Source organism: Vigna unguiculata, chromosome 9 (genome assembly GCF_004118075.2).
Source record: "Vigna unguiculata cultivar IT97K-499-35 chromosome 9, ASM411807v1, whole genome shotgun sequence".
Taxonomy (NCBI): domain Eukaryota; kingdom Viridiplantae; phylum Streptophyta; class Magnoliopsida; order Fabales; family Fabaceae; genus Vigna; species Vigna unguiculata.
In genome coordinates this window covers 34,925,976-34,945,980 of record NC_040287.1, presented here as the reverse complement: position 1 = coordinate 34,945,980, position 20,005 = coordinate 34,925,976, and the positions used below count along the sequence as shown (strand labels likewise).

The 20,005-nt window shown below is 31.3% G+C and overlaps 2 protein-coding genes and 3 non-coding genes across 6 annotated transcripts; 4 read left to right on the top strand and 1 right to left on the bottom strand.

Annotated features, from left to right (window-relative positions):
* The first annotated feature begins 4 nt into the window (after positions 1-4).
* On the top strand, positions 5-89 carry TRNAY-GUA. The gene is given in 2 exon segments: positions 5-41; positions 54-89. It is a non-coding gene; the product is annotated as a tRNA-Tyr (tRNA).
* A 68-nt stretch (positions 90-157) lies between these two features.
* TRNAY-GUA lies at positions 158-242 on the top strand. Its single transcript is given in 2 exon segments — positions 158-194; positions 207-242. It is a non-coding gene; the product is annotated as a tRNA-Tyr (tRNA).
* Positions 243-323: 81 nt separating this feature from the next.
* TRNAY-GUA lies at positions 324-408 on the top strand. Its single transcript is given in 2 exon segments — positions 324-360; positions 373-408. It is a non-coding gene; the product is annotated as a tRNA-Tyr (tRNA).
* A 92-nt stretch (positions 409-500) lies between these two features.
* On the top strand, positions 501-2,262 carry LOC114196151 (protein WHAT'S THIS FACTOR 1, chloroplastic). The gene has a single exon (XM_028086702.1). It carries the CDS (start codon positions 565-567, stop codon positions 1,762-1,764), a length of 1,200 nt encoding a protein of 399 aa, XP_027942503.1. The 5' UTR covers positions 501-564; the 3' UTR covers positions 1,765-2,262.
* A 1,472-nt stretch (positions 2,263-3,734) lies between these two features.
* LOC114163148 lies at positions 3,735-7,433 on the bottom strand. 2 transcript variants are annotated; one of them, XM_028047274.1, is made up of 5 exons: positions 7,149-7,433; positions 6,394-6,786; positions 4,838-6,155; positions 4,587-4,733; positions 3,735-4,491 (listed from the first exon to the last, which is right to left on the bottom strand). In XM_028047274.1, the coding sequence occupies exons 2-5, from the start codon at positions 6,445-6,447 to the stop codon at positions 4,010-4,012; spliced, it is 2,001 nt and encodes a 666-aa protein (XP_027903075.1). In that variant the 5' UTR covers positions 6,448-6,786; positions 7,149-7,433; the 3' UTR covers positions 3,735-4,009. The 2 variants fall into 2 exon arrangements, with proteins under 2 accessions (XP_027903075.1, XP_027903074.1); XM_028047273.1 differs by having other exon boundaries at positions 7,061-7,423.
* Positions 7,434-20,005: the final 12,572 nt, after the last annotated feature.

The window sequence follows — 20,005 nt, the reverse complement described above, 5'->3', positions numbered from 1 at the left end:
CTGTCCGACCTTAACTCAGTTGGTAGAGCGGAGGTCTGTAGTTGGTAATGGACATCCTTAGGTCGCTGGTTCGAATCCGGCAGGTCGGAAATGAAGTGTTTTTCAGTTTTTTAATGTCATTATATTATATAGTTACTCGTAATCATGATGCACATGTCCGACCTTAACTCAGTTGGTAGAGCGGAGGACTGTAGTTGGTAACAGATATCCTTAGGTCGCTGGTTCGAATCCGGCAGGTCGGAAATACATTTTTTTTTGTGATTATTTTTCTTAAATCAGATAATTTTGGTTCATTTAAGTATTCTTCATTTTAACATTTATGTCCGACCTTAGCTCAGTTGGTAGAGCGGAGGACTGTAGTTCTTGACAGAGATCCTTAGGTCGCTGGTTCGAATCCGGCAGGTCGGAAATTAATCTTTTTTAATATATGTTTTTTTAAATCACATACTTTTTGATCATCTATTTTTTTGTGTTAAATCGCATACTTTTTTGATCATCTAATCACCGTTGATTGCTATCCACACGTATAAAAGCGTCGATGATCAATGATTCTGGTCTCATTAAATGGCTTGGCGCTTCTCCTACTTCGTCTCCACCGTCAAATCCTCCAAAACCCTAAACCCTAACTCTTTCTCCTCCACAGCCCCATTCTCCACCTCCTTCCTTGTCACCAAAACCCCCAAAAAGTTCAAGAAAAAACGTAATCCCAAGCCCAGTCCTCGAACCACTCCTGTCCAGACCCAGCCCAACCGTATCCCCTCTCTCGAGCGCATTCTCCACCGCGACGCTCTCCTACGCTTCGTCACGCGCTCCAAGCATTTCCTCTCCGCCCAGCCGGAGCACGTCCTCCGCCTCGATGATGCCGGCAAGCTCCACCGCGAACTCGGATTCCCGCGCGGCCGCAAGGTCTCCCGCTTCCTCCAGCACCACCCCCTTCTCTTTCAAACCTACCGTCACACCGACGGCAAGTCCTGGCTCGGCTTCACCGATCTCATGGAGGACCTTCTCGCTGAGGAGAACTCCCTCATGGACGCAATGGAACTGAACCGCGTCGAGAAGGTTCGCAAACTCCTCATGATGTCCGCCCGCAACCGCATCCCCCTTAGCAAAATCCACCACCGAAGAACCCTCTTCGGCATCCCCGACGATTTCCGCGACAGGGTCGCCAAATACCCTGACTTTTTCAAAATAGCGGTTGACAGCGACGGCAAGAGGGTGCTGGAGTTGGTGAAGTGGGACCCGCTTCTCGCCGTGAGTGCTCTTGAGAGGGAGTTCGTCGTTGACGAGGATTCGGCTAAGCGGAAGTTTAGGTTTCCGGTGAAGTATGGGAAGGATTTGGATTTGGAATTGGACGATAATAGGAAGCTTAATTTGCTGAACTCGCTTCCCTTGGTGTCTCCCTATTCGGATGGGCATAGGTTTGATTTGTGGACGTTGGAAGCGGAGAAGTATAGGGTTGGGTTGATTCATGAGTTCTTGAGCTTGACTTTGGAGAAGAGAGCATCCATTCATGAGCTTGTGGAGTTCAAGGAGGAGTTTAGTTTGACGAAGCATACCTATCAGATGCTGCGGAAACAGCCTCGAGCGTTTTACTTGGCCGGGACTGAGATGAATTGGACTGTGTTCTTGAAGGATGCCTATGATGAGAATGGGGTTTTGATTGAGAAGGACCCCCAGGTAGTGTTTAATGAGAAGCTTTATAAGTATGCTCAGATCGACCAAATGGAACATGATCCCGGGGTGGAAGAGCAGCATTTGACATGATTTTTTTGAGTTAATTGCGTTGTGCTTCTTCCCAGGAAGAGAACTTTGTGCAGAGTGAGGAGAATGAAATGGGGTTGGAAGTCAAGAAAAGAAAGACTGATCGGAATTCTGAACTCTTCAATTTAAGGGTGCTCTTATCTTAAACAGAAATCAAATGACTTTTTTGATAATGGAATTGAAAATGATTAGAGTGTTTTTGACAATTTAATCTTTGCTGGTTATTGGCTTCAAGGGTCCTCTTGGACTCCAAGGAGGAATTGCAAGGATTATCTGGGTAAACAGGGTTCCAAAGTTTCAACTTTTTATCTGGGCATCGAGGTTCCATAGTTTTTGTACTGTAATTCTTCGTTAATTATTAAAAAATAAATAGTTTTCGTCTGTTATTGATTGAAAATTGTTAGGTTTGACTTCTTCTTTCAAGACTCTATCTCATCTAAATGTTAGAACCACGAGATGTATTGTGCTGACATTCCTCTTAAAATGGATACTTTTGCATTATTTTTTCTCTATCTTTTGCTTCTGCTTGAAGCAAATTGGTGTCTGTGTCCCAGCCTCCCCCAAATTGTTCCTACTCGTGGAAACAAAAACTATAGCACACTACAGGTGAATGATGTAAAAGTAGTAGTGTTTCATTAGTAACAAATCAAATAACTAAACAATGATGTTGCTTCGGAAGTTGTTTACTATTGCATACGTGACATTGTGTACCAAAAACAGCCACTGGTGTTGCACAGGTAGGCAATTATTTAAAAGTAATCTAAAGATCATAAATAGTGCCTGGAAAATGATTAATTTAATGGGTGGGTGAAATAGTCTATTAATGAAAGAAACGCTTTTTGAAACTACTACGGAAATGTTGAGCACGCAAGCATATCTAATACTCTAATGTTGAATGTTGGATTAGAAAGTTGTGATCGATTTCGACCATTTCTAGAGAAGATTCAGAAAGTAAAATTTATTTAAGGAAATCATAAGATGGAAAAAAAATGATGACTGATAAATAAAACCAGACTCGATACATTTAAATATAAAAATTTAAAAATTTAAGAGTTGAATTGAAAATAATTCAAAAGTTGTACTGAACTTTTTTCACAAGGCTAAAGATATAAAATATATATTATGTTATTAACTAATACTTAAGGTCTGCTTAACCACACCTAACAATAGGTTACTTAAAACCATAAAAATTCATTTTTAAAAAGTATTTAATTACAAAATATTATCTATAACTATATATAAAGGGGATTCCCTCTTTTGTGTCCACATTTCATAATTCCAACTTTACCCTTTATAATTTAATTATTTATTAAATTTTTAAAAATTAACGGTTATTTTTATAAGTTTTTATAAAATTATTTACTTATCTCTTTTTTCTTTTTTTCTCTTACTATTCATCAATAATTATTTTTCTCTTATTTTCTTCGTACCTTTTATTTTATTTTTTATAAATATACTTTTATTTTGTTTATTAAATTAATAACATTACAATATCATCAATTCTTAATATAATTCAAAAAATGCGTACACACAGGCGCGATAGCGCCTGTGTTTACACTAGTATAAAATAATATAAATTCTAAATTTGTTGCTATTCTATCGGTCGTCTACATTGGTCAACAAAATAACTGCTACCTTGTCTTCTTTTTCTTCTGTTTTTATATGTATATTTTTAAGATCGAATATCTCTATTTTGTATTAAAATTTCTTTTATTATGTAGTCTATGCTTCCCCTTCTCTTCCTTTTTGTGGCTGTTAGTAGCCTGTTTACAAGCTATCATCTTTAGCAGGACTACCTTATATAACAGTTTATGCAGACAACTAGATTATGTAGTGTTTCATGGAACATTCTCAATTCCAGTTCCAAAATTTTTGACATCCAACATTGATAACTACTAATGACGATGAGTGAGGGAAGTTCAAATCAACTTAAAACGTTTAAACGTAGTGTGACATTGCCAAGAAAAAAAGGCTGCAGAAAAACTTCTTCAACATGAAAATCCACAAATTTTCATGCTTCATTATTCCACTTTTAAGTATATCGGGAAACCAGCTAAACGATGAACACTGTTCTACATCCAAGTCTTCATCAAACACCCAAGATAACTAACAGGTTGAAACAAACACAGCAACAATCACAACCAACGTTTATTCCACAGGATGAAGCAAATATTGGTAAAAACAAGTTTGAAAATTACTCCTCCACTTCATGAAGTCTTAGAAACAGACTGATAAATTGCACATAGAACTAATGACGCTTAGTTCGGCTCCTTGACCTGTGCCTGCTTTTGTGGGAAACACTAGCACTGCTTCTATGCACACCGGAGGAACTTGACCCTCCTTGGCCACCACCTTTCTTCAGTACTCTTCTGTAGGAGTTGTGGCCGCTGTTCCCAAGTGCAGCTTTGGCAACACTATCAGTGAACATTTCTCGTCCCCTTTGAGTCTTTATAGATTGCTTGTTCAGGTACACAAGCTTTGGAAGAAGACCACTAACTGCTTTGCGCAGTTGCTCATCACTGATGTTGCTTTGAATTGGGTTTCCTAGCAGACTCAAAGCCTGAAGTGAGTTGTAGTTAGCCACCAGCTGACCTAATGCTTTTGTGGTTGCGATCTTGTTAAAGCTCAAGTCCAGAACTGTTAGCTTCAGTAACCTGTGCAGCCCCTCAACATCACCTATCTTGTTCCCAGCAAGATATAGCTCTTTGACTAAGGTACAATTTGATAATCCTGATAAGAACACGGTGGGTAACTAAATTATAGAAAATACTGCACAGGGCCAATAAATTAACCTTCATTCAGCATCAGCCAATGTAGAAACTAACCTTGTCCAATTCTTGAGATGCGATTATAACTTAAATCAAGTATCCGCAACCGGGTTAATTCTCTGAGGCCCTCAATAGTGCTGATTTTGTTTCTTGACAGATTCAGTGTATGAATACCCTTTGGGAGAAATCCAGGAGTGATGTGAGCTAACAAATCAACAATAAGGAGAGCCAATCAACATTAGTTAGTGTTATCATTATGATTAACTGATGATGTTAAAGGTAACTTTTTTTGTCTCAGAAAAGCATACCTATAAGATTGCTTGACAAATTGACAGAGCGGAGACTGAAGAAGTGCGAAAGAGAGGGAATGGCCTTTATACCAATGCCTGATATATGAGCAGCAGTTGAGGCGGGGTTCAGGGACTGGACCAGACTATTGGCATGCATTATCTCTTTTGAAATATTGGCATCTGAATGTCGAATCAACTGAGATGTGCTTCTTGCCATTGATCTACCATCATCAGGAGAAGGTGGGAATGCAATGCTTCCAATGCTGTCATCACCAAAGTCATCATCCTCAGGAGGTGGCTGCTGAATTTCGAGATCTTTCACCCACTCATCCACTCTGCTAAGCGAGGATGATTCGGTTGAGAAAGCCACCCATTGGTTTTGTGGCCAAAATCCAAAATGGTCTTTCTGAAATCTGCTCCACCTTTGGTTAACAATGTTTTGTTCATCGCAGCTTTTCTGAAAATATTCCCCAAAAGATGAGGTTGGTGAGGGTGATTCTTCGTGTCTCAAAGCCTTGCCTTGCTTTGGTTCAAGGGTGTCGGAGGAGTACCCACATTGACTACTCAAAGCAGCAATTGCAGGATGTATCTGTGTCGATTTGCTTGACTTTGATCTATGTATATTCCTGTGGCTCCAGAGGAACAACTTCCACCACAATCTTTTACTTCTAGAAGGAAGAACTTGACTTGAGGAATGCCTTTTCAACATCACTTTATCAGCACTGCAGTGAGTCATCGCAGACCTCGGGCTTTCTAGATTAATATATGCTGATAATCCGTGTAAATCCTCAAAAGACTGTGACTTGGAAGTTGGAAAGAGATGAGAAGTTTTCATAAGAACATCCCTTCTTTCAAGGTCAGAACAAGATCTCTTGAGCTCCGGAGAAGCCCAAAAGTCAGTCTTTCCAATCCCGGGATCACTGACATGTCCACTTTGGATCATATCATCACTCTTTATGCTGTATTTATGTTCTGTGTCTTCGAATTGAATGTTAACTTGGTCTTCAAATTTTATCTCTTCATTTGATGGATCACATCTTCCTTTGCTTGCAGCAGCTTGGTGGACTTGAAGATCAAAATCAGAGAGCTGCCTCTTGATGGAAGGAGACTGTTCATGCTCGTCTTCTCCTTCATAAGCTTCCTCCACTTCAGTCTTCACAGGACTCTCATGGTTCATAATCCTCACATTTCCCCTTGAATTCTTCTGCACACCAAAGGGTACCGTCACATCAAGGGTGGCCGGCTTCAAATCACGACGCTCTGATGAAATCTTCGGGTGCTGTATTTCGCCAAGTTGAGCTTTAAGGTCCCCCGTTGAAGACCCTTCAGCAGCACTCTGAAGAAATAAAAAAAGCAGGTAAGGTATACGATATACTCTCACCACTTTTTCTGTTTTGTAGTCCTAACTCGAGGATCCAAGTCGTTAAAATGGTGCTGCGTCTGGGTATCTGTTCACTATATTTTGTTTTTGTTACTTAAAAAATAGTTTTTGAAAACAGCAATCGAACACACCCAGTATGGTTTTTGAAATACAAATGAAGCACACCCAATATATATAAGTACATATCTGTTACCTTGTTTTTGTCTTTCTTTCCAGTAAAAAAGGAGAGACACCTGCACAAGGCCATGACAGAAGATAAAGCTTGTTCTGAATCCTTTTTATAGTTTTATTCAAACTTGATACGATTCCTATAATCCTATTGCCGCTCACATCTTGTCTGACTCAGTTATCAGCGGTAACATTGAAGCAAGAGTGATTCAAAAGTTAGCCATAATCGATGGGAAGACGCAGAACAAGAGATAGAAGCCTGTCCACAAAAAACCGTGAACCAGAAAAGGAAGGACCAACAGCTTCAACACTTGGTGAAAATATTGCTAGAGAGTTGGCCAGAGTTGTAGTATAAGAAGCAACTCCTCAAAGCTCCACGAATATTTGTCTCTTGAAATATTTGTCTCTTGAAATAGACCTACGCAGTGGAAGAAAACCAACCAACCATTCAAAAATTCAGATAAACAATGTATGCCCACCAAGTAAAACTTGCAGTACAAGAATAAATTCTTAGAAAAAATATTTATATACGACATCTCATCTCGAGCTTGCAGCCCATGCTCATGCTGCATCCATCAGATAAGAATATATACTGATTTAATGGATATGCTAGGAATTCAAAATCTTTTGCAAAACATAAACAGCAGACACCTGGCGATGGTGTGAGGGGTCAAAGGAACAAAAACACTAACCTGACCAAAACAAAAACACCTGGTGATTGTAGCACAGACACTGTCCCTAGCAGATAAAGAGGGAACATTTGTGGTTAAAAAAACGAACCTTCTGAAGGGATGGTAATTCGGGTCCAAGATCTGCTGTGCCTGATCTGATATCTGTCAAAGGAGCATAATTGGGTTGTGTGTTGATGTAGTTGTTGGAGGTGGTGAAAGAGAGAGAAAAAAAAAATTATTAAATGGTGGTAGAATTTGTTCTGAAAAAACAATGAGAGAGAAACGCGCAATTCACACGGTGTCTTCAGGCATCAGTGTTTATTTATGCCTGTCGTAAGGGTCGGCCTTACGAGGCTGTGACCATGGCTTGGCCACTGCATGTGCCTCTTCACAACCAAATGCGACATATATATATATATATATATATATATATATATATATAATCATATATGTCTCACTAAATTTTTTAGTCCAGTGTATAGAGTCTACGACTTATGATATGATAAATTCTCTCGTCAATATATTTATTGTTCATTTTAATCATTAATATGTTACTGTGACTTTTCATTAAAAATCACTAATTTACTGTAACATCTCAGAGAGAATTTATGATTATTTTAATATTATTATGAACATTGATGAATTTGGCGCCTTAATCTTGTTGACACCCAAAATATCTTAATTAATTATTTGTTATCATATAAAAATTTATTAAAAATAGAAAAGTTTAATTATATTTTGGAGGCCCGATAGATTGAAAATTTTAGTCTATATTAAATTTTTGTGGTTTATTGAATATTTAAAATTTTAAATCTTTTTGATTAAGATATTACCGTCAAATTTTTTCTATTGACAAGAATCTTTTAAAAATTCGCTATCTACCTAAAATTATTCTTAAAACTAGTAAAGAATATTAATTTATAAAATTATGAAATATAAAATAAAAATATATAATTTTTTAAATTTATAATTTTATAATTTTTAGTTTTATAATTTATAATTTTATACTTTTTCAATTTTACGATTTATAACATTTTATAATTTTATACTTTATATTTTATAAAATTATAAATTTTTAAAATCATAAAACTATATTTTTATTTCATATTTCGTAATTTCATAAATTTATAATTTTTATTAGCTTTATGAATAATTTTAGGTAAATACAATAACAAATTTTTAAGAGAGATCATTGTTATTATGTTATTACTGTAGTTTGCATCAATGTATTATATAGTCACAAATTAAATGTTACCTCAAGAGAAAAATTTAACCATCGAGACTTTATTGACAAATTTTGAAATTTTAAAGATTCAATATACTACAAAAGTTTATCAGAGACTTAACTTAAAGTTCGCAAATTTATCATGATCCAAAACATAAGTAAACAAACAAAAATAAAGAAAAATATGGAATCATGTCAAACTCGATAAAAATTACAACATAAACAAACTATATCTAGTAACAAAAATCATCTAAATAAATAGATATAGGTAAACTTGTGTATCCAATTCACCTTGATAAAAATTATTGTAAAAAACTATAAATGCTTTAAGAAACTTTAAATTAATTCATTTATATTTGTATTTATTAATTTTTTAATTAAAATTGAATTACCTTTTAAAACATCTCTAGTAGAAAATGTTTAAGGGTGGCTCTTTAAAGCCGTTTAAGAAAATTATTAATTGTTTTTCTAAAAATTCAATGCTTAGAATAAAAAAAATGTTTCCATTAATAAAACAAAATATTAATATAAATTTCAAAATATTAACTTGAAATTATTTAATTTTTTTTAAACGAATTACTTTTTTGACAAAAAATACTTTAAGTTGTTTGATTATGTCACGATAAAAATACTATATAAAACAACTTACATAGGTTATATTATAGATGTCATGAAACATCTCTTTAAAGTAACTTTGATGGTAGTAAAGAAATTTTTTGAGGTACACTTTTTTTATAGTAAGTTTAAAAGATGTTAAGTTTATATGTCACTATAATATATTATTTGTTATTCTAGTAAGTTTAATGAAAATAAAGGAAAATCTTAAAAGCTTATTCTTATAGTAATTTTCTTTTAAGGTATTCTTATAAACTTATATTAATAATGCATAAAGATTAGTATTTAAATATTATACTACTTTAAAAAAAAAGGAATAAAATTATTACATTTCATCTTTTTGTATATATATTTTTATTTTCAAACTGCCGGTATAAATAATTAAAGGTCACGGTCTTTTTGGAGTAGCTCTCGCATTCGGGATTCCCCACCATAATTTTTTAATTATTTTTTGTAAGGCTTTGCTTCTCTTTATTCTATTCATAATCTATAACGACCCTCAATTATTTTTTGTCTTTTTAAAATTTTAGCAATGCCGTGCTTCATCACATGGTTTGACAATGATTGTTTCCAAAAGTTAATTACTTTTCAATTTTTAAAAATAAAATTTTAACTTTTATGTTCTTAAGTTTTACGGACCGAATGGAATATATTAAGTAGAGATTTCAAAAACATTGTAACACTTCAAACTTTAAGTACTCTTTTTTCTTTTTTTTTTGTACTCGTTTTGTTTATATTGGTGTTGGTCATTGTAACACCGAGTAGAGTTATGTATGTAGAAAACACTCATACGTTCAAAAGTTAGCCAAATACATCAAATAACAATTAATGCAATAATTAATAAAAACATAATTATTTATTTTATGTTATATATATTATTCTATTTTGTAAATTTTTCCTTAAATAGGTTTGAATCAAGAGGTTCAATTATCTGAGTTCGCATTATTTGTGGGTTCTAATAACTTGTGAGTTTAATGATTTAGTAACTCAATTACGTCTTGACCTGATTATTTAGTATGTAATTACCTTAGTTAAATAAGAGAAAACTGGATATGTGTTCTCATTTTAATTTATGACATAAATAAAAAATATACAAATTGGTTCAATTTTCAAGTTAATGAAAGAGATTTTCACTTTTTTAGGTTTAAATACCTTTTGGTACTCATTTTTGTAGTGTTTGTTGCGAATGGTACTCATTTTGACAGAATGTTTAAAATGGTCCTCATCTGTACCGAATGTTTAAAATGGTCCTCATTTTCGCAATTAGTGTTTTATTTGGTGCTTTTCTGTAACGCCGTTTAAATCATTAACAGAGCATTGTACAGGTGGCACGGTTTGTATTAAGGTATTACGTGTACTGTACATATGGTTGTGCCATATGTATAATGCTCCATTAATGATTTAAACAACGTTACAGAAAAGGACCAGAAAAGGACCAAATAAATCAATTGCGAAAATGAGGACCATTTCAAACATTCGATAAAAATGAGAACCATTCTAAACATTCTGTCAAGATTAGTACCAGTCGCAACAAACACACATTCTGTCAAGATTAGTACCATTCGCAACAAACACTACGAAAATGAGTACCAAAAAGACATTTAAGCCACTTTCTTACTTTTTTTAATTAAATATTTTTAACATTCTTTGTGTATAGAGTCAATTGGCTACGTAAACTTTCAAGTTAAAACCAATCAATGAAATAATTTGGGTTTATTATTGCGTTTCAATTGAAGTATGATTGAAGATCCTCTTTTAGAAATAGGTGGGCCTATGGATTAGGAAGGAATCCTGATTTCTCGATGAAGGTAAAGAAGGATAATTGATAGACAATTCAATTCAATGTATATCAGAAAGACAAAAAAATTCACATTTTTGTTTTAAATTACATTTCTTACCCATGTCATTAGTGCACTTTTCTTACTGATACGAATTAGGTGGAAGTTTAAAATAGAATAATGTAAGAGGAATAAATGGGGATATCTATTGTGTGTAGAATAGTATAGTATAATGCTTTAGATTCACTCTGTCGTTTTTTCATATCAATATAAAATGTCCTCGTTCTGTGTATGGTAAAAATGTTTAGGGAGACACTCATTTTTAGTATTATATGAAAATTTATTAAAATAAAAAAACATGAACATAAATCAAAAGGATTATATTCATAATAATAAAAAATTATACCTCTTCATTAATCATAGATAAATTATATTTATTATGAAAAAAATTAAACAAATATAATAAAACATTAAACTATGATTATCTGTGAATAAAAGTCAAATTAGACGACTCATTAGGATAATATTTTTCTCACAAAAAACACATAAATTTTGAACTATATAATCATAAAAATGTAAACACTGATATTATCTTCTTCCAGGACTTCAAGAAATTACTCGTTCATTTAAGAGACCATATCAAACTAAAGTATAATGACTTTCTAATCAAAGTCTCTAAAAATCTTTGATTCAAACTTCAAAACATAAATAACTCTATAAACACAACATATAAAAGTTTGCACTCCTATAAGATTTTTAAAACTAGTCACATGTTCGCCAAACTTTCTTCTAAACATATAAGCACATTATTAACACTAGTGTAAACACAGGCGTTATCGCGCCTCTGTGTACGCATTTTTTGAATTATATTAATAATTGATGATATTGTAATGTTATTAAGTTAATAAACAAAATAAAAGTATATTTATAAAAAATAAAATGTACGGAGAAAATAAGAGAAAAATAACTGTTGATGAATAGTAGAGAAAAAAAGAAAAAGGAGATAAGTAAATAATTTTATAAAAACTTGTAAAAGTAACCGTTAATTTTTAAAAATTTAATAAATAATTAAATTATAAAGGGTAAAGTTGGAATTATGAAATGTGGACACAAAGAGGGAATCCCCTTTATATATAGTTATAGATTCAGCTTAAGTCAATTGCAATAAAAAAAAATCCATTTTTTGGCAAGATCATTTAAAAAGAAAATTAGTCATATGTATGTAATGAGAATTTTATTAAGCATTAACATATATATATATATATATATATATATATATATATATATATTACTAATCTTAATTATTCAATTAAAATAAAAGTTAAAATGCTCATTCAAAAAATAGTTAGTTAAAAATTTGTTAAGATCTCTCAATTTTTCTAATTTTACAAGATTTATCAAATAATTAAATTAAAACATCCAATTTTTTCCATAAATATCTGAATTATCATGTTATTTTACTTGAATTTGATATATGTTTTTATCATTACTATGATTATGATTATGACTATTAACTCATTATTATTATTATTATTATTATTATTATTATTAATAACATAGTGAGAGAAGAGAATATCATAATTATAATAATAATTATTATTATAGTATAATAATAACAAGTAATCAATAATCTTAAAAATAATCAATTGAGATATGTTATATATTTGAATTTTTTTATAATAACATGTTTGAATGATTTGATTACTACATAAACTTTTAACTAATTGTTAAGTAAATAGTTTAATATTTGAATTAAAAATTAAAGTTAATATTCTTCGTTTTCATATATAATTAAGGATACGAAAAAGAATATAGTTTGATACTCTTGAAAAAACGTTGCTCCTACTTTACAATTCACTAATATATATTAAAGTTTGAAGTTAAAAAGAAAAATAAACATAGTTAAAATACTTTTATTTAAAGTTGTAAAATGAATGTTTTTGGTGTGATGATATTGTGACATGATATTTTATGGTGTGAAAAGCAAATTTACCGTACTAATGAGACGAGACGAAGTGTATGAGTATGAAGAGTAAAGAAAGTATTTTAACGAGATGTGTGACATGATTACAAAGGGTCTAGTGAATGGAATAATAATATTTTTGACTCATTTTTTTATGTGCTTTTGTACAGGGACCCAACACTTATCTAAAACATTTATTTTTTTTTTTACTCTTTGTTTTTCGTAACTTCATCCGTTTCAGTCTCCTTTCTATCTTCCGTTCGGATGAAAATAATTAATATTGAAAATAAATGCGAAGTAAAAGTCCTTACCAACTTTTCTTGGGATCCTATTTATAGCTTTTTATATGGGCTGTGATTAAGATTTTCTTAATCATGGCTTAATTGCTTTTTAAACTTGATTACTGACTTGTTTTATTTTAATATTTAGGTTTCGGTTATGTTGTTGTCCTCTCATAATTAGACGAGAATGGCAAATCATGACCTTTGTTCGTCGACACTTACTTTGATGAGGGTCTCAGTGTGATTTTCAATTACTTATGGTCGACCGACCGTAGCGGGCGGCCTTCGGCCGCTTATTCTCAAGCTGCTCGATTCCGAGCTCCCTAAAATTATTTCGGAGAAATTGTCATACTAACAATCCACTGAATTATCTGTCTGTAACGGACGGCCTTCGACAGCTTATACTTGGACCGCCTGACCAAAGGTCTAGCTGAAAATATTGATAGCTCACATAATACGTTATCAGTCATTTCAATCATCATATTACATTACTACAAAACATTAAAATAAATAATTAAAAAGTAATTAAAATATCGAACTGAAAATAAATAAATAAATGAATTAAAATATTATTATAAACTTTGAAAGGAATAGCATGACGACACATCTTTGTGGCTATCGATTCATGACGCAAATTGTGCACAAAACTACAACTCCACCATGCACACTGCATGCGTTTAAAGCTCCTTCCAAACTTCTAACTTTTAATCAACTACCACCTGCCACCGACTACTTCAGAAACTCTGAATGTGAAAGACTATGATGAACCAATCAAATCTGTGTCGTGTCGTACACTCTCACGCACGCACGCACAATCGTACCCGCATCTGCACTCTATTACACCAACTTGTTGCAGACGTGCGACACACAAAAACGTACGGATTCATTGTCTTGTCGGATGCGAGTTGAATTTGGTGTTTCTTTACAAACTTTTCTATGTTCTTTCCACCCCTCTAGTCTATACGGTGCTACCTAGGTAGTACTAGCAATGTTGTAATTCCCATTTTCAGTGGCACCCAACTTGACTCTTCTTATCCTTGGTCCCCTACCTCTTCTGCAACCAACGCCATGCATGCTCCTTTCTTCTTAAATTTCAAGTCATTCACCGAATAATAACAATTACGATTAAATGGAAGATTGTTCAAGGATATCGACACTTACATTTCCTTTACCCAATATCTATGTATTCATCGCTTCTTACTAGTTTAATAGTGTGTTTGGATAAAAACTTCATTACAAACTAATTAGATTAATTTTGTATTTTTAAATGTTTTATTAGAATGAAATTACCTTCAAATAACACTAATAACATTGATAGAATATTAAAAAAGTGTCACTTTTTTAGATTTCAATAGGAGTAGCATTCATTGAAAAAAATGATAATTATTAAAGATTACCTTGATAAACATTATTATAAAGGGATATCTCATGAAAAATAATTCTTTAACAATTAAATTTTAACAACTTTCTATCATAACTTTGAGTATTTTTTAAGCGATTTTCTATATTTTTATTTTTTTTATACTCTAAAACTATTTAGAAGATGTCATCTTATTAAGTTGTAAGATAAAATTATCAAAATACCATTGTTCATAACTTATTTACTTTCTAAAAGTTCTTACAATATTTTTCTCTCTTCTTTTCCATCTAACCACAAAGACATCTTACCACTCCACAATATTTTTATATTAGTCAAATATTATATTTTATTTTTGTTTTTTTATTTGTAAAATTTAAAATAAAAGGTAAGAAATCAAACGAAAACACAACACATTCGTGATTACAATAAAAATATATGAAATAAAACAAACATGTCGTTTGCCTTTGCGATAAGAAAGTCATCTGTATCTGCATAATAATGATGTGATGTGATTAAAGGCATTTTAACAATCTTAAGGCGAAACTACCAGTCCCATTCTCATTTTATTGGCGACCCATACAAGGCCCATCACAAACTGCTTTTTATTGCTGATTTAAATAGTAATGTTTGGATGAGTTTAAATATGTGAGTTAATTTAGAAGTTTGAATTAGATTGATTTGGAAAAATTTTAATTTCTATACATATAGATTAAATGGAAATTAATTACGGGTTAAACATGTTTAGTTAAGTTGAGAAGTGGGTTAATCCATAGTTCATTAGAAATAACTCTTTATTATTTTTTTTATAAATTTTGTATTACAATTATTTACTATTTCTATATATATATATATATATATATATATATATATATATATATATATATATATATATATATATATATATATATAAATAATATGCGGATTTTAATGGGGCAGAGAGGTGCTTTAATTTTAAACTTTTTTAAATTTATAATATATATATATATATATATATAATTTATTAAATTACAGGTAATATATTTTAGAAATTGATGAAAATTAAATTGTGTATTTTTTTCATTTATTTTATAAAGCACAAAATTTAGTGTTAATAAATAATAAAACATAAAATTAAATATAATAAAGAATAAAAATATTTAGGTTTAATTTATTTTTTGTTCCTCTTTTTGTCAAAAATTGATCCTACAATAATGTTAATTACACCAACAAAATAAACCATATATTAAGAGTTTCAATTTTAATAAAAAAAGTCATTGATCTGTTTTAAAAAATTTAACGAAATTTATCGTAAAAGATCAAATTGTATCAATTTTTTAATAATTGGGACCAAATTAAAACTAAAAAAACTAGAGGATCAATTTAACATTTTAAAACCAAAACATGAATCAAAAGAGTAATTAAACCAAATATTTTTTAAGATAATTTTTATTTTCTTTCTTATTATCTTTTTAGTTCTTCACAAATTGTAATAATTTCTCACTCTAATATTGTAATCATTTCTTACTCTCATATGTTTTCTTTTTGTTCTTGAAGAAAAAGAAAGTTAGATACAAACTCATTATTTTTGCTCTCATTTCTCTTCTATTACATCCCTTTCTTATCTCTTGTCTCGACAAACATTATTTTTTATCTCATGAACTTTTTTGTATATTCATTTTTTTTATGAATATAGAAGAAAAATAAATAATGTATTATGTGTTTTTTCATAACCAAATTTTAATTATGACTTGATTATAATATATTTTCTTTTAATAATTATGTGTCTCAATCATAAAAAAAAAAATACTATGATAAATTATTTTTTAATGTTATTTACAAAAGAAAAGTATATTGATAAAAAATAAAAGAATAAATTCATTTTTTAAAAGTGATAAAAAAGAAACTATTGATGAAAAGAAGATAAACTCTATTTCTTCACATATTTTGAAGCATTAGACTAATTATCAATTCAGTTAGAGAATTCATTTATTAAAGCATTATACTAATGATCGAATCTAATAATCTCAAAATTATATTACTTTAGCCCCTCCAACATTTTTTGTCAGATCCGTCACTATATATATATATATATATATATATATATATATATATAATTTTATTCTTTTAAAAGACTAAAATATTGTTCAATAATATTTATATAATTTTAATGTATAATTTATTTGATTGTTAAAATATGTAAGTTGATATTTTAATTTTTAATTATTATTTTTATAATAATGTTGTGTGATATAAATAAACACTTTTGATTGTAATCTTATAAATAGAATGAGTTGAGTATTTCACCATATTGGAATACAAATATAAAGACACTCTTTTTTCAATTCATGAAAAGTTTTACATTCTTCTAATAATAATAAAAGAAAATATATTTTCCACTCTTCTAGTTAATTTATCCCAAATTATTTGATATTATTTGATATTTTAATATCAAAGTATCATTTTATTGGTGTTAGGTGAGTGTTGAGAAAAAAAATAGTGTTTATGTGTTATCTATCTCTCTCTATCTCTCTCTCTCTCTCTCTCTCTCTCTCTCTATATATATATATATATATATATATATATATATATATAAATAAAAGGAACCGATGTATCTTTTTATATTAAATTAAATTATCTTTATTAAGTTGCATTAATTCAACAGCTAAGTAAAATTTTATTACTATTCTTTTTGCAATCACTTCTAGCCTATACTTCACCTTTTTACTTCTTTTCATGGTTATCTTTTGCTTTTATATTTTTACCCATGATACAACTTAATATTTCACCTTTTTTTTCATTACTCAGATTTAGAAACCTGTTGACACCATCAAGCATATTTGATATCAAATATATTTTTTCATTTTCGTTAATAACAAATTTAGTTTTTACTAGAAATATTTATATAATAAATCAATAAGATTTTTAAAAATAGAAAAAGTAGTCTTTTATTTTCGGAAATATTTCTGTGGCCACGGTTGTTAGTAATACATGTCACCGCCCAGAGGCGGCGACTTTCTGCACCCCATAAATTTCTTCGGCACCCTATCAATTTTATAAAATAACCATTTTATTCTTGGAAAAGTGATTTCTGGATTTTCAGAATTGCTGAAATAACATTTTTTGGAATGTAATTGTTCGGAACAGAATTTTCGTAAGAAAATTTTTAAGATGAGATTTTCGGAAAAAAATTCCGGAACATGTGAAATACATTTAGGAACATATTTTTTTGAAACAATTGTAGTACCCCTACATGAAATGATTCTCGGAAAGACTTTCCGAAACATATGAAATATTTTTCAGAAAAACCTCTTTTGGAATGGATCTTTTTAGCATTTTCTTTCTTCTTCTTCTGTAATATTTGTCTAGTAGCAGTGGCGTCGCCAACAGTAGCGGTGATAATGAAATCAGGGGTGAGATGCAATGGTGGTGACGAGTATTTGGGTATTTTCCTTATATTTATGAGGTGGATAAAGAAATTGATGGGGGGTGTTAACAGTAATTGCCGCACACTCATGTTCCCACTAACACCATTTGTCTTTTGGTCCCTTTCTCGATCTCTGTTTGCGATGTTCTGGGAAACTTTCATAGCATAATTTAACCTTCTTTTTTTTTACACAATACCATATTAAGTCAATTCTTAAATTAATCAAAGTATATATTTAGCTTGCTACATTTGTCCATGGACCCAAAGAAATATGTATTTGAAAAAACATCTTATTAAAACTGAGTTTTACTCATTAGTACTAAAATATTTATGTTCATGAATGGTTATAATCATGCATATACTTTGAAACTTGCATAGTAAGATTAAAACGAATTTCTATTAATTAAAAATTAAATAGTTAAAATTATATATGTAGCATTCTAATATAGTAATTTTCATGCATTATCATAATATCTAATTATAATATAAAAATTTTGAAATGTATTTTCTAACCACGAACGAATCTCTAAGTGGCCATTTCAATAGTCAAAATCAATAACCATACGTTTAGGACTAGATGTCAAAATTTTAACTCGATTCAACAATTAATGAATCGGGAATCAAACTTTTACTAAGACTGTCCATAACCCAAAATAGGGTGGCGCCCAACGACAAATCCCTCGGTGCTCCCTGGATTTTAAATCGAGAGTTGTGTCCAAAAGTCCCTTTGTAGTGTCCAACGTCAACAAGTTAGTGAATTCATTAACTCTTTTGCGCCCAACGGTACTAAAGTTTTGTCAAACACAATTAAGTTAGTAACACACTATCTAATTGGCGCCCATCAACACTACAAGGGTAATGATAAAGATCGGTTGATAAGTCATAACTATGTTTTGTCAAAATTGATGATGATGGGTAATTAGGTGCATTAATTAGTTCTAACTTCCATGTTATATATGTTAAGACCAAACAATCTAATCTTAAGAACTTCAACAAATAATCTATCTCATGTAGACCATCTAACAATTTTGATAATAACAAACTCTCTAAGTGTTATGCAATTATAAGAGCATTCTAACATGTATTCTTGTTACGACTAAATGGATTTACAGATCTTATAAAGATAGTTCTATCACTAACCAATCAATTTAATAACCTCGTATAACGTTTTAATAGACGATATAATGGACCTCATCTAATAGATCTTAAGTGACTTAATAAAGTTCCAACCAAACCGTAATGACTGATGTTTTCCATATAAAGTTAAAATAAAATCCAACAAATATATTATCTTTATTCGAAATTGATTTTATGTTGGAATAGTATTATGATCATAGACTCCAATCCTCGATCCTTTTCTTCCGCGAGGGAGAAAGGTGCCATAGACTATGCGGCTCGCCACCAGTGTGCCAACCACCACAATTGGGTTTGCAACCGTCATGCGAACACACCACCGTTCAGAGCTCCGGCTCGTCGGTGGCACAACCACCAACAATTGTTTTTCCTACTTTTTTTTATTTTCTTCTTTAAAAAAAAATGCTTCTCTATTGGAACTTGTCGTGTTATTTTCATTTTGGTTTTTATGCAGATGTGAGATGAAAAGGGTGATGGGTATGCATGGTAATGGAGGAAAGTGATTTTGAGATTAAATGATGAGTATGAAGGGAGGTGTTCTAATGGCCAAATGGGTGCTGCTTTTGGGTCTCTGTTTTTTGTTGTTTTTCGCAGGTGGAAGACATGAGTGTGGAGTATGTAATGGTGGGGGAACTGATGAAGGTGAGTGTCGTTGTCCGAGAATGATTGAATGGGGGATGAGGAATGTAAAATGTGGTGTTATGATCAGATGGATGTAAATTTGTTGTTGTGTGTATTCTGGTTGCAGGTTGAAGTGGTCGGGTTCTGGCCATTTTCTTTTATTTAGATTTATTTGGATGCAAGGTTACAAGCACATGTAAATACATGAAAATGGAGGTGACAACAACTCCCACGGAATCAAGAATCAACAAAATAGAGCATAACATAACAACACATCATATTCAACATCATATTCGTTCAAGTGCACAACAAGCCACATATACTTCAAATCACATCTACGCAAGCACTCAAAGACTCTCAAGTCAAGTAACATACTTACCTCTTAGTGCCTCTTCCTCTCGTGCTCGCTCACCTTCTTCTTTGCCTTTTCTTTTTTCGTTCTCCCTTGTGTGCTCCTTTTCACCTTGTTGCTCTCTGCTAGTTCTCCTCTCAGCCCTTTCCTTTTTGTGCGCTCTTCCCCTCTGCGATGGAATTTTTTCTAATCTCTAAATACCTCTTATTTTCCCTCTTTTTAATCAGTCAATCC